Source organism: Alosa alosa, chromosome 23, assembly GCF_017589495.1.
Source record: "Alosa alosa isolate M-15738 ecotype Scorff River chromosome 23, AALO_Geno_1.1, whole genome shotgun sequence".
NCBI lineage: Eukaryota > Metazoa > Chordata > Actinopteri > Clupeiformes > Clupeidae > Alosa > Alosa alosa.
Genome location: NC_063211.1, coordinates 18,265,899 through 18,280,705, shown reverse-complemented (window position 1 = coordinate 18,280,705; position 14,807 = coordinate 18,265,899). Strand labels below are relative to the sequence as shown.

General features: G+C 44.2%; 1 protein-coding gene across 1 annotated transcript in view; it reads right to left on the bottom strand.

Moving 5' to 3' along the window:
• The window catches only part of LOC125288217 (low-density lipoprotein receptor-related protein 1B-like), a 271,541-nt gene that overhangs the window by 118,219 nt on the left and 138,515 nt on the right, over window positions 1-14,807 (bottom strand). The window contains 3 exon segments of the mRNA XM_048234393.1: window positions 1,809-2,001; window positions 8,528-8,732; window positions 12,618-12,807. Coding sequence (XP_048090350.1) covers window positions 1,809-2,001; window positions 8,528-8,732; window positions 12,618-12,807 — 588 coding nt within the window.

Sequence of the window (14,807 nt, the reverse complement as noted above, 5' to 3'; positions counted from 1 at the left end):
AGATATACAGTACTGTGGTACTGAACCAAGGAAGGGAGGGCAGGTTTGTGGATGATGATAATATATAATAATAATAATAATAATAATAATAATAATAATAATAATGTAATAATCTCCATAAATTGCTAATAGAGCATTTAACTATTCCACCTTGCGGGGGATTTCCACATGCTGTCGGACAACAGGGTCCAACTCCGACTCTTTGGCCATGCTGCAGTGGTGCTGCTCTCTGTTAGGCTCACCTGGGCTTTAATTTGTCAAGTTGAGGGAGGCCGGGCCGAGCCGAACCGAGCCGAGCGATCTGTATGCGTTCATTAGTCAGACACGTCCGCTGACATTACAGTAACACCACAGGCTGTGGGAGGCCAGGAGCACTGGCTGCAGAGAGCCAGAGAGGAACCGACGATGCTTTTCGGCCAGCATAACAACCGGCGCTTCTGTCTGAATTCCGGTGGTAGCAAAGATTTCAGAAAAGCGATGTAAAGACATGACTGCAGCACTCAACAATCGTTGGTGGTGGTAAGGCTCTATGAAAGAAAGATGCTGGGATGACGTGGCGTTGTATTGCTTGATGAAAAATGAAGAGGTAGTTGGCAGGAACACTTGCTCATGAGAGCGTGAGAAGAAGCCCGAAACTGGCCGATGTTTCTGTCTGTGTTGTCCTGGTTGGAGTGCAGCTTTATGAAAATAGAGTCCCAGGATGACGTTGGAGACCTAGTGCTTGATGAAAAATGGAGGGGTGGTTGGCTGACACTGGAGAGTGTTTGAAATCTCAAGAGTAGGCATGCATGGTAAAAGTGAATGGAACCGCCTGAGCGGAGAGTGGAAACATCTGCATGTGTCTAAGTGAGTGTGTGTGTGTGTGTGTGTGTGTGTGTGTGTGTGTGTGTGTGTGTGTGTGTGTGAGAGTGAGAGTGAGAGAGAGAGAGAGAGAGAGAGAGGGAGCTTGCAGAAGAGGCCATTTAAAGAATGCCTGCTGAGCTGTGGGAGAGGCTCGGGGCCCGACTCATATGAATAATGTGCATAGGCTGAGGACGCCACTGGAGGCGTCTCTGAGTGCAGAAATAGATGCCCTCCTGACACGCCTCATCTGGGCTGTCCGCTCCCTAACATGAGCCCATGGAGACCCAGACCGGTCACCAGTAAGAGACTGTGCCTCTGTATGGTCAATCGGTCAATTAGAGCAGACACAGACAGGTTCACACACACACACACACATACAGGCACACGCACAAACACACACACACAGGCACGCGCACAAACACACACACACACACACACACACGCACACACGCACACACGCACACATACATAAACTCACACACCAACACACTCAAACACACACACACAAACACACACACACACACCACACACACACCACACACAGACAAACACTCACAAACACTCACATACACTCTATCACGGTTATTACTATATCAGGCTGCTGTCTTCCTGCATCTCAGCTGGTACATAAAGTGACATAGCAAAGTGCTAACACCACTGAAACCCATGGGCTTGACTCCTAGGAAACACTCACGTGACCTGACCTGTAAAGAAGATGACACAATGGCCAGCCTTACTGAGCAATGCTCTTGGGCAGTATTGCTGAGTGTTGCTGCTATTACTAACCAGGGGCAGCCGTGGCCTACTGGTTAGCGCTTCGGACTTGTAACGACTTTAAAACGTTTGTCGCCAAATTACCATTAGCTTTTTGTTTTCTGTTCCACCGGAAATGCCTTAGAAAGTTCCTAATAGGAACGAGCGTGCATGCTTATGCAGTTAAAAAGGCTTTCATGGAAATTACTTACAGCTGTTGGTGTCGTTGGCAACGGCGACGATTCCCATTGGCTGGTGCGGGATGTCGGCGCGGAGCACGGTCATGTCTGCACCCGTGAATTTACTGCAGCGCAGGACAGCTCTGCGGACCCAGTCCGACCAGAAGATGAAGTCTCCGTAGATGGCCAGGCCAAAAAATGTCCCTGGACCGGACTTCACGATCACCTGCAAACCAAATGGAGTGGAGAGAAAAAAAACAGCTATTTGGGTTCTGGAGAAAACAAAATGTGTCATCTAAAGAATAACAACATTCCCCATGAGTTAGGGAAACACAACTAGCCATTGATACAATTGAAGAAGGATAGCTTTTAGTAGTGAAATCATATGTTACTGTGCTTGAAGAAGCATACAGTAATGCAAAAGTTAGTGCATGTTGTTGTGCTGTATTGCTACTGTTGATGTCTGTATGCTACTGAGACCTTGAATTTCCCCTGGGGATCAATAAAGTATCTATCTATCTAATGTCCTGTGTATTACCTGCATTGTGTATAAACCGCAGGACAAAAAAAAAAAAAAAAAAAAAACGAAACCATATTCATACCATATTAACTGCCCCCGTGTATTAATCTCATATTTGAAGAAATGTAGCAAAATCTATCTATAAACCTCGGTTTATAGTTGGGAAATTACGGTAATGGAGTTTTGGTCAAAAACTAGCTAATATTCTCACAAATTACTTAATGGCATGTTAGTTTGTATGCTGAAGAATCAACACACATAGCCACACACACACAGTATGGTATCAAAGAGACCCCACTGTTGAGAGACCGTGAGCTCTTTAAATCCCAATCTACAGTAGCTTCTCGTCACACACAGTCAACTCAGATAATACCCTCTCCTCCTCCGCTCTGATTCTCCCTTCTCAATTACTCTTCATTCTCTACTTCTCTCCATCTCTACACTCAACTTCCTCCCCCTCATACCCTCTCCTCTTCTCCCCTCTCTCCTCCCTCCTTTTTTAAAAATATATATTTTTTGGCCTTTTTTTTGATAGGACAGTGAGGAGACTTACAGGAAGCGAGTGGGAGAGAGAGATGGGGCGGGATGGATAAATGACCTGGGCTGGACTCGAACCCAGGTCCCAGTGGGCACTTGGGCCCGCGTGTAGTATGGACGCTGTAGCCAGTTGCGCCACAGAACCCCTTCTCCCCTTCCTTTTAACCTATACTCCTCTTCGAGCCTCCTACCCATGAAGTATGTGTACATCTTCCAAACACCTGAGTTACCAACACCTCACTTGCCGCTTAAAAAGCTTGCTTTTGTTTTTCTGCTAATGCTATTTATCGTTGCTACTGTGTGAAGGCTTGTCGAACAGTTCGGTAACACTTTACGGTAAGGGTACATGAATTATCATGAATTTATGCATTAATTATTACACGGCTCTCCAGAGTGCTGCAGAACGTTCCATTCACATGAATGGGCCTTCCCAACGTTCGGGCCTATGTTAAATCTACATAAATCACCGGCAAAGCATTTAATGACCGCTGTCAATGGCAACGGGTTTTGTGCTTCTGATTAATGTCTTTCATATCACTACGCAAGGACTGGAACTTCATTCAAACGTGAAAGCAGACGGTTGATCAGCTGTGTTCTAAAGAATGTTTGATTCAAGTTCAGCATGGTGTGTTGCGAACTATTTGTTTCTCAGAAAATGCCACGATGAACGGTAACAAATAGGCTAGGTTATGTAGGCTAAAGTCATATCGTGGGGAGTTTATTATTTCGTTTTGGCAAGTAGCCGTATAATAAGCGGGATAATGTATAGAACGCCGGTCATTACTGTGAAAATAAGTCCCTTCAGGGCGGAACAAGACCCCTCCGCTGCGCGTCAGTGAGTTGCACAGTTTTGAAAATGAACGTTAAGGGTTGTTTTAGGACATGTGTGAGCATGCCTGCAGGCAGCCACTCTGAGTAGTCAAAGGCGATTCAAAACGAGTCAGAAAAGTCGAGACAGGACCAATCGTCAAAATTTCGGTGTCCACCACTCTAGTTCATCCAAAACAAACCAGAAAGGGACTCAAAGTGCTAAATACTGGAATTTTCTTTAAGTATAGTGGGCACATCATTATGACTTATGATATATTAAGAATGATCATGATGATTTATTTTTCTGCCATTGTTCACATTTTAGTTAAAGGGCCACAAACATGATGAACTCATGAGTAATTAACCTTAAATTCATGTAATCATGATGATCATGCTTAAGAAATCATACATCATAATGATGTACCCACCATACCTAATGCTTTAGTTGATGTGTTGTTCATGCATGAGGTCAAGAATGAGAGACTTTGAACTCATGTCAATTCCTGATGAATCATAAGATATAATGGAATGAAGTAATGTATAAATGAATTAATGATAATTCATGTACCCTTACCGTAAAGTGTTACCAACAGTTCTGTCTTGTCTATGTATGTACCAGTGTGGATGGTCAGGGGATGAACAAGTGTGACAAGTGTCTGTCAATAATCCGCTCATGAAAAACATACCTCAAAATGTGGCAAATAGTTGAGCGATTGCTTAATATTTGTTGAAGAAACATTCAGATACCAAGTCACTCCTTAGCCCTTTTCAATAAAAATTAAAATGAGAAAATGAATTGACTCATTAATCACTTCCCAATCAGATGATAATGCACACATGCTCTAATTAAAAAGTAAGAAAATTACAGCGTTTTCCTGGAGGCATTAACTGCATAGTAGGATGCTTTTCATTACGGGGAAAAACATGATGATTCATCTCTTCATATAATTTAGCCAAGCACATAAATGACCACACTCGGCGATGCTCTGCTCAGTGCCAAAATGGAATTGATGATTAACCCACATCTTCTGTGTGTGTGTGTGTGTGTGTGTGTGTGTGGCTCTGACACATTGACAGATGCAGAAAGCCATTGCACATTCCTTTGGGAGGTCCCTAAACTGACAGGAGTGACAGGATGCGCACACAAACACACCAACACACGCACACACACGTGCAACACGCACACACACTTTTAATTAGCACCTGTTGTTCCTCTGGGTGTGTGGTAGTGATGTGACAGACAACACATGCCAACATGCATGATTTACACAATGACATAATGTACTCCTTGCTTCTCAATCTCTCTCTCTCTGTGAGAGAGACAGGTAACAGCACAAGATAAAGAGGGGCTGACAGACTCTCTAAAGTAAATAAAAAAAAACAGAGGTGGCTTGCAGGTTTGGCTATTAATCTTGTTATCACAGATAAGTCCCTTCCATCTGTTACACACAGTAGAGAGGAGTACTCTTCCAGCGCTAAAGTAGCTCAGTACATGGGAGAGAGTGCACTAGATACCACTGATAGTTGTTGAATGATGTGGACTGCGTAATGCTTTGACTGGCATCAAAAACAGCTTCAAGGGAAGCCGTTAGAGAGAGGGGCACACACAACTGTGGCCAAAAAAAATCCCCAAGGCTCTAACCCCGAAGACTGACATGGGATTATTCCCACCGTTCCAGCCCCGGAGATTGATGTTGGATAATTCTCTTTTCCTTCTGTCGGCTTTGTCAGTCTTTCATCCCTGTGCTTAAACAAGGGCCCGGCTGAGACACACAAAACTCAGTTATTTTATTTTTTTTAAAGGTCCAGACCCTGGCATGTCAATCTCTCTTCTCAGCTCATCTGTGGTGTGTGTGTGTGTTTGTGTGTGTGTGTGTGTGTCTATGTAGTAAGACAGAGAAAGAGAGAGCGAAAGAGAGAGAGAGTGTCTATCTAACTGTCAGCATATTTTTGTGTGGAATAGAAAGAGAAAGGGAGAGGAAGTCTTTGTATGTGTGTGTATGTGTGTGTGTCACTCCCACAGACAGACAGGGGCTCAGGCAGTAATCCCTGAGAGGGGGGTGTCAAGACCATGTCCCTGCTTCAACCCGTCCCTGCTTCAACCTGTCCCTTCATTCATTTGTGTATGTGTGTGTGCATCCGTGTGTGTGTGTGTGTGTGTGTGTGTGTGTGTGTGTGCGCGCGTTTATTTTGACGCTCTTCATATCAAGCTTAACACCAAAGCTAGCGAAATAGCTCAAAGCTAGCGAAATAGCTGCATTCACATACTCCATCTCTGATAACCTGTGAACTGTATGCTACAATCTGCACACTGCCTAGTGGTCCATATTATGTCTGATATGGCCGCCATGTAAGAACAGTTAAAACGCTGTGCACATGAAAGTCTACTGACTGTGTTACTTCTTTGAAATAGGTGTTTGGTGTTATTAGACTCAATTAGATGACATTGTATTTCATATAATTGGTTTTGAGCATGTTCCAAGTGCAAAGACAATACAATGCATTGTAGTACCTATTTTAATGTGTAAAATTAACTATTTATTGATTTTTCTGTGCATACATATCTGGGTGTCTCTGTATGAGAAACATGTTTGCAAACTTGCCCTCAAAGTTATGTCTCCATTCTCTGTACATCTTAACCTGTAAATGTCTCAGGAGGATCAAGCATCGCAAACAAAAACAGTGTTGATAACGTTCTTAAGAATAGTAATAGCTTGTTAGTCTGTGTGCCAAAGCACCACTCATGCTCCCACCACCCCCTCACATGTCATTGAGACAATGTGATGACACTGTGGTCTGTAAATCCAAATCTAGCTCTAGTCTTCCTGAGTCTTCCACATACACAGAGTCAAGCCCAGACAAAAACCACCTCCTCTTTTCCTCTCACCACTTCATTCCTCTACCTTCATAAACTCTACCCTCCTCCTCCTTCTACCCCTTTCTGCCCTCTCCCGCCTTTCTTCTTTCCTGCTCTCCTCTCTTCATCCATTTCACACCCTCCTCTCCTCTCCTCTCCTCTCCCTCTCCTCCTCCGCTCCCCTGCAGATGACTCTGGTTTAATTTTCACCTTTTAATTTGCTGGCTGTCTAGTCAGCTGGAGCAGAGGGATCACGCGGCCATCATTAGCGTGATGAATACTGAGCGCTAACAACACCTGTGACTAAATTCAACCCCTTCACCAAGTTTCCCGATATGGAGGTCCAAACGAGGTGGATAACAGGCTGACCCCATGGGTGAGGAGCTAAAGGGGCAGCTGCTCTGTGGCTGTAGATGTCACAGGGCCACCTTAACCAGTATAATTAGCGCCTCTATGATAGCCTTTGTCATTAGTGTGCAAATTTGGTATAACACTGTGTGTGTGTGTGTGTGTGTGTGTGTGTGTGCGTGTGTCTGCGTGTGTGTGCGTGTGTGTGTGTGTGTGTGTGTGTGTGTGTGTGTGTGTGTGTGTGTGCGTGTATGTGTGTGTGCATGTGTGTGACTGGAATATGAAGCACAAAGACATTCGAAAAATAACAAGAAAGGTTTGCCTTCAGGCAGGATGCACTAAAGCCAGCTTGTCGGTGTCCATCAAGACATGGGCCATATTGTCTGCATCCCAGCAACTGAGAGGGGGGACTGTTGACCGCAATGACCGCATTGTAGCCCTCACCACGAGAGAGCATTGTAGCCCTCACCACACACGCACACACCCACACACCCACACACACACCCACACCCACACCCCCACACCCACACCCACACCCACACACACACACACACACACACACACACAGACACACACACACACACACACACATTCCTTATTGAAACAGCTAAAAGGGACTGGCTTTCTCTTTAGTATGAGTATAGCTCTTCATGATGCTCATGTCCGAAAACCTAGGACTCGGTCAGGGCAGAGTGCATTTGTAGGATAGTACATCATACACGGTTGTCCAATCTCCAAAACTCTTTCCAAGATCCATCCTTCCTTTCTCCTGATTCTCAAGGACACATCTTATGTTTTTTTTTGCTTTTGCTCAAGATATCCCATACTCCCTTGTCCATCTCAGGCAAACAAAATAATTAATATGGTGGCGCTGAGTGACCTGTTTCTATTTTCTTTTCAACAAGAAATATGACGCAACAGAACAGTATGTGTAACAGGAGAGCACTCAATGCTACGCAACAGTCGGACGCTCGGATGCAGTTAAGATAATCTGTAACGCCCTCCTTACAGGCCTTCCAGCTTGGGCAGTGAAACTGCTACAAATGGTCCAAAACGGTTTTCAATCAACCGAAAAGGGCACATTACCCCGCTGTTCATTGAGCTCCATTGGTTACCCATAGCCGCCTACATCAAATTCAAATCCCTAATGCTTGCTTATAAAGTGCTGGCTCTAATAAAGGCTTATATTACCCCTCGGCCACTATGTGTCTCCAAGGAATGTGGTCTGGCACTGTGGTTCCCCGATAGTGGAAAGACTTACCAAGAGATACCACAGCAGGGGCATCTCTCACTGTCTTCGAGAAGCTCTTCAAGAAGCTATTTCTCTATCTTCAAGAAGCTCTTCGAGGACTTTCTCTACGAACACTTCTAACATTCCATACACTTCCCTTCTTCTATCCTTCTGCCTTCACCTCCTTATCCTTCTATCACTCTCTCCTTGGATACACTTGACTTATTATATAGCTCTTCACAATGCAAGTAGAACGCTCCATTGGCTTGAATGGGATTTCCCAAAGTTCTCCCAGTCATTATTTTCGTCTAAGGACCTTTAAATAATGACCGCTGTCATGCCTGTCTTGAAACAAGGCTGGTCGTGTGTGTGTGTGTGTGTGTGTGTGTGTGTGTGTGTGTGTGTGTGTGTGTGTGTGTGTGTGTGTGTGTGTGTGTGTGTGTACTTACATATCTGTGGGAGCCGTCATAGTCACACCTCTCGATCTTGCCCAGGCTTCCATCAGAAAAGTACAGCTTCTCAGATCTGTGATCTATGGTGAGTCCATTGGGGGTGGCGATCTCGGTGCTGATGATGACCCGGATATTTTTTCCTGCCAGGGTGGACCTCATGATGCACGGATGCTGCTCATTCCAGTTGGTCCAAAACATCAGGCTGAAACCCGTGGAAGGAAGATGACGATGAGGAAGAGCAGAAGAGGAGAAGAACGCGACACAGGTCGCTATTTATATTTATATAGAAAAGTGAAAAGAACACATGAAATGTGGTGTCTGGAATGAATCAGAGAAGCAGCATTTTTTATAAATATGTGCAAAAAAACATTTCAAAGTAAACAGGCTGACTTTTTTGACTGCTAATGGATGGCTATTAATATAACTGCATTACCTATTGGACTGGGTCAGTCTGCTACTCTATGCACTCTATGCTTGGATCCTGAATCCTCTGCCTTTTCATGCTAAGCTTGTGCTAATGCACATTTACTTATTTATTCTGTCTTTTAGCCCTTCTCAGTATGCCAGACTGCCAGTGCTGCTGAATGTGAGCGTGGGGTAAACAAGTACTGTGCTTCAACATCCACCATCACCGAGTCAAAACCAAGCTATTTCTTAAAGCTGTTTTCATGCAAGAGTCGTGGCATTGCTTGTATGGTATGTTATGCAAGTCGAACTTAACAAATGTGTGCTTGCAATGATTTATGCAGCTGGCGTAATTGTAAAAACTATTAAAATCCTTTTGCATTATTCAAAAAATTTAGCTGTTGTATAAAAATGGAAATGGAGTTTGCTGTGACTGAAACTCCAAATGCAGGGATAATAAAATTGAGTTTTATGACAAACAGAAGATATGTTCAAATTATACAGGTTTTATAGAATAAAATGATGCTTGTTATGAATCATTTAAAATGATTTTAAACCAAAGTAATGGACTCAGACACAGAAATCTGCATGTCACGTCATTGACCCATAAAACTATGTATTTTATTGGAAAATTGAATGGATGGACTTGCTAGCAAAGTCTAAAGGTTATATAGGTGTACAAGAAGTAGCACTTCCATAGCCCTATTGAGAAGACGTCGCTGGGCGAAACACATTTGTGCCAGTAGCATCACCGGTTCGAATCCGGCATGATGCCGTGGCCGCAGCTGTCACCCATTAATTTATGGGCGGTGGTAGTGTAGTGGTTAAAGGAGAATTCCGGTGTGATTTTGATCTAAAGTGTGTTGAAACATGATACCGAGTGTGAACGTATGTCTCATATCTCATTTCGGCTTGTCCCCTGCACTCAGAAATCTGGAGCTAGTTAGCCAATGCTACCATTAGTTTTTCGATGGGGGTGCCTCGGCATCGGCCTAGCCATACAAATAAATCACTGTTTTACACCATTTACGAGGCTCAAAGTAGCTCCATACAGTACTTCATTGGTAGACTTCCGAGGGCCTTTACATTTAAAACGAGACTTTTAGAATTTTTGGTTTTTAGAAACTTATGGTTCTGCCACCTGACATTATTTGGGTGGTGAAATTGCAAATACAATCTAAAAATGTACTGTATCAAAACCTCTGTAAATTTTGCACAACCATTAAGACTTCATTCATTCTGTCCATTATTTTAAACCAAAGTATTTTTTTAAAGATTATTTTGAAAACCCCTTTTAAAACCCTTATTCGTCAATGACCCATACACACCTGGGTGTGGGTGGGTAATTACTATCCCTGATCTCCCACTGATTCTGGTCTCACACTTCCCTCAGCTCACAGGAAGGTTGGTGGATGGGGGAGGGTGTGTGTGGGGGTTGAGGGGGGTGGAGATGTGATCGGAGCAACCTGAGTCTGCTACACATTCAGACATGAACTGTCGGCTGCTATTACACTGGGTTTTACCGCAGGTGCTGTCTGGTTCCAATTACGGCCGCGAGGGTGTCACTGACAGCCCCCCCTGTGAAGCACCAACAGCACTTTCACACCACCAAATTCACACACACACACACACACACACACACAAACACACCCTGTCGCCTGTAAGAGAGACACTCGTTCTCGGAGTGACCACTTTGCTGTCAGAGCCTGTGATGGATCCTGGAGTGTGTGTGTGTGTGTGTGTGTGTGTGTGTGTGTGTGTGTGTGTGTGTGTGTGTGTGTGTGTGTGTGTGTGTATGTGTGTGTGTGTGTATGTGTGTGTGTGTGTGTGTATGCTGATGAGTGTTTTGGGAGCAAGAGGAGGTCAGAGGGGTGAGAAATAATCATCAGCTGAGAAAAGCCCCATGCTCTAGTACTGATTAGCTACTGAGCTCAAGAGACTGACTTTAAGAGCAAAAAAAAAGAACATATACTGACTGAGCCCTTGTTTTTTCTATTTGTGTCTGCTTACATTATGGATATGAACGTAGCGTCGTGTCATTACTGTAGCTTTAAAAGTCACACAGACGCAGACAGAAATAATTAAATCGATAGGGTACACTGCAGTCAAACACTCTAAATAGCTATTCACTTGAATGAGCTCCCAAACTTCCTCTGTGAGTTTCCTCTAAGTTTATCGACATTGGGGTCAACCTTATTTCAGATTTAGCAATGGCCATCAAGCATGGCAGGCACTGATGTGTGAGTGTCACCCTGCGTGTGGTCTTTCATCTAATTGCCGCGACTTAATTACCGAGATGTCGCCCTGTCAGAGGCTTCTGGATAGAGAAAGCCACCCAAATAACAGGCTTCAGAGAGGGGTTTAAGAGATCCCAGCTGTCACAGACATGGCAGTCAGTGTGAAAAGTGCCTTTTTAGGTAAAGTGTTCACTTCTGTGTGTGACATGCTGCTAAGCACAGCCATCAAAACTTGAATGAGAACGCTTTAATGTGAACACTTCCGCTGTCTTGTAAAAAATGACTTAATCCACTCAATAGATTTGATATGTGTCGGAATTTCAACCAAGTAAATTTAGATTTAGGCACAGAAAAAAAAAATCATAAAACCAACAAATTCTTTTTTTGGTAGCCTATTTATGCTCTGATAGATGGAGGGTTATCTTATGGACATGAAATGATGGGGCGAAATACAGGAAAGAAGGCCATGAGGTCAAGAAGGAAGAAGAAGAAGAAGAAGAAGAAGAAGAAGAAGAATGTGGTTGGGGTATAGTGGACTTATTTTTGACCATCATCCAAGGTTAGCATACTGTATGTGGGTGGATGAGAGGTCAGACAAAGAGAACGTAAGGCAGTGACAGACAGGGCAACAGAGAGAAAGAGATTGGGTAAAGAAAAAAATAGAGATGAATATGCAGTAAAGAGGTTATGGGGTTGTGATCACGTCATTTGAATGAGGGTCCCCAGAGAGACAGTGAGAAGGACGGACTTGGGAGAGAAAATGATAGAGGGCAAATAAAACAAATTAAAACGAATGTGTTGAAAATAACACAACTTGTGTTGTTTTTCACACATCTCTATGTCCAGACAGGGACAACAGGGACAACACAGTTTGTTTTGTTTTTCTAACACATTCGTTTTAAGAGTGTAAGAGAGGGATTATGGGGTGTGGTGAGGTAGTGTGGTCGTAGTGGTAGGGGGTTCCCCGTTGTCCTGACTAAATTCCCAATCTGGCTCATCCTAATCACCCCCCAGTGTAATTGGCTCATTCATCAACCTCAAGTTGGTATCTGGTGAGCGTTCTGGTGCATTGGTGGGTGGGTGCTACACATTGGTGGTGGTTAGTGAGGTTGCCCCTTCACTGTCAACTGCTTTGAAAAGCGCTATATAAATGCAATGTGTTGCCATTGTTGTTTTTGTACTTTTGACGCTCATCAAAGGGCAAGAGTGACCGACCAGTGACCGGTGAGAGAGAGACAAGGGCAAAGATGGGGGAGGGAGCAAGGGGATCTGTGGAAGGGGTTATGGATCGTGGTGTGGTGTGGTGAGGTATGGTCATCCCTTTCACACCTGTGGAGGGGGTTATGGGGTGTGGTGTGGTGTGTTATGGTCGTCCTTTACAGCCCTATGGAGGGGGTTATGGGGTATGGTGTGGTTCGGTGTGGTGTGGTGAGGTGCGGTCATACTTTTGACACTCGTCTAGAGCGAGCACGTGGGGGTGGTCGTCCTCGGCCATGATGACAACGGGCTCGCGGTTGAACGCGACGTGGGTGCCGGGCTCGATGGTGTGCCTGCTGATGGTGGCACTGGTGGAGCTCGTCCAGTAGAGCGTGTCCCAGCCGCGGTGGTATGCCAGACCCTCCACTGACCCCACGTCTGCCAGGGAAAGAAGAGACACACAACAACGCTGATCGGCATTCCTCAAAAACAATACGAATCACACTCTTTATCACGATGGTACCACCGAACTCACGTTTACTGGGAGAGAGGAGACACAAAACAACACTGATCGGCGTTCCCCAAAAACAATACGAATCAGACTGTTTATCACAATGGTACACCAATGCCCCCCAGATACTGATCACATTGTTTACCACAATGATATGACAGGCCCTCTATCGACCTCAAATCTCCTGGGAGAGGAAAGGCGAGGAAGACAATAAAAGAAAAACAATACGGGTCTGTGATCATAATGTTTTAAAAAATTGACCCCATCTATTAGGAGAGGAAAGACAAAGAACAATATTTTGTCCAGTAAAAATACTGGTCAGTTCTCATGACTCGGCACCTACCTGAAGAGGAAAGAAGGTTGTTGATTATAATGTTTAGAACGGTGGTAAGCCACCCCTGACATGAACCGAATTAAATATCTGACTGGGGGAGAACACAAAGGGACAAAAACATTCTTTGTTCTCACTCACTCGTTCCCAAGGGAAAGAAAGAAAAGAGAGTCACTGCAAGTCACTGAATGTCGGAACAACACCAATGTGTTCTACACGCATGGTTCTACGCGCAGTTCACATGTGTTAACAACAGACACGTACGGTTCTACACCCAGTTTACATGTCTAAAAAACGTCAATGTGTTCTACACCTAGTTCACATGTCTATTGAGACTTGAGGAGACAATATGCTGCTATTTGACAGACAAATACATATGTTGTTCAAACTAACAGAACTGATTATTCACTATCTTAGTTCTGTTTAGTTACTGTAATAAAAAAAAAAAAAACAGTAACAGTTGTACTGTTATTGATATTTTTAAGGTTGGCTTCGGTTGAATAAATTGAAAAAAAAAACACAGAAAAACCTCCAGACAAAAACATCTATCAAATCAGTTATCCATAGCTGCCCTGGCCTTAAGCCAAGGTCTCAACTGAAAAAGAAGATGAAAACTGACTAACCTTCTGCCTGCCAATATAAATGAGTTCAGAGGGACATAGGGCCACTTACATCGCATAGGTCAATAGACACACTGTTGAAAGCAATCAATGTCCTGTCTGTATTATTCAAACTGTGGCAGGCAAAGGAAAAGGTAATGTTGAATTTGTAAATTCATAGATTAGATAGCAGATGTTTCCTTTGTCCACGGGGAATTGTGTAAAAGTACAATACAATAACCTTAGGATACATTTGGGAATGTAAGCAGGGGAAAGTTGCTCAAAACAGCCCATGATTGGAACAGCACTGCTCAGCAAAAGAATACAACAACGCTGCACATCTTCTCTCTTTGCCACTAACAGGACCTAACACATGGTGCAGTGAAACCTGCCAGCTGTTTTTGCATCAGGACAACACCGTATCATTTCCACACGGTCATTTAAAGTCCTCAGCTCAGGAAGAGGTGTCACACACCTGTTATTCCATGTCATGATCGTCCGGAAAGACTTAGATCAGGATTGTGTCTTACCATCACTAATCCGGTTGCTTATTTTTAGCAACTCTTGAACAAGACCCTGTGCCAGAACTATCACTGCAGCTTTGCTGACAAATACCCTCTGCTTAATGTCATGTTCCTGGTGGATGGGATTTAAGGAGGGAGCCGGCCGGAGAATGGTACCTCACTCTCTCTCCCACAACAGCTGTTTGGGATGCACATCTCTCCCCCGTGTCACACTCTGACATGTCGCCGCCGCTTTGATCGCATGTCCAAGTGGAGAGCGACATATTGCTTCAGTAAAGCAACTCAAAGCAATGCAACGTAGCCTCTGCCTGCTCGCTTGGACAAGACATAACAAGAGCTAACAGCTAGGCAGGCGTCCTATTGGGCTTGGAGATAAACAGAAATCGTCTGCTCCGCTCCGGCTTGGCAGAGTTCGCCGTTTCCTGTTTCAACAAGGACAATTGCCTCATTCCCTTCTCCCGGTGCACTACTCA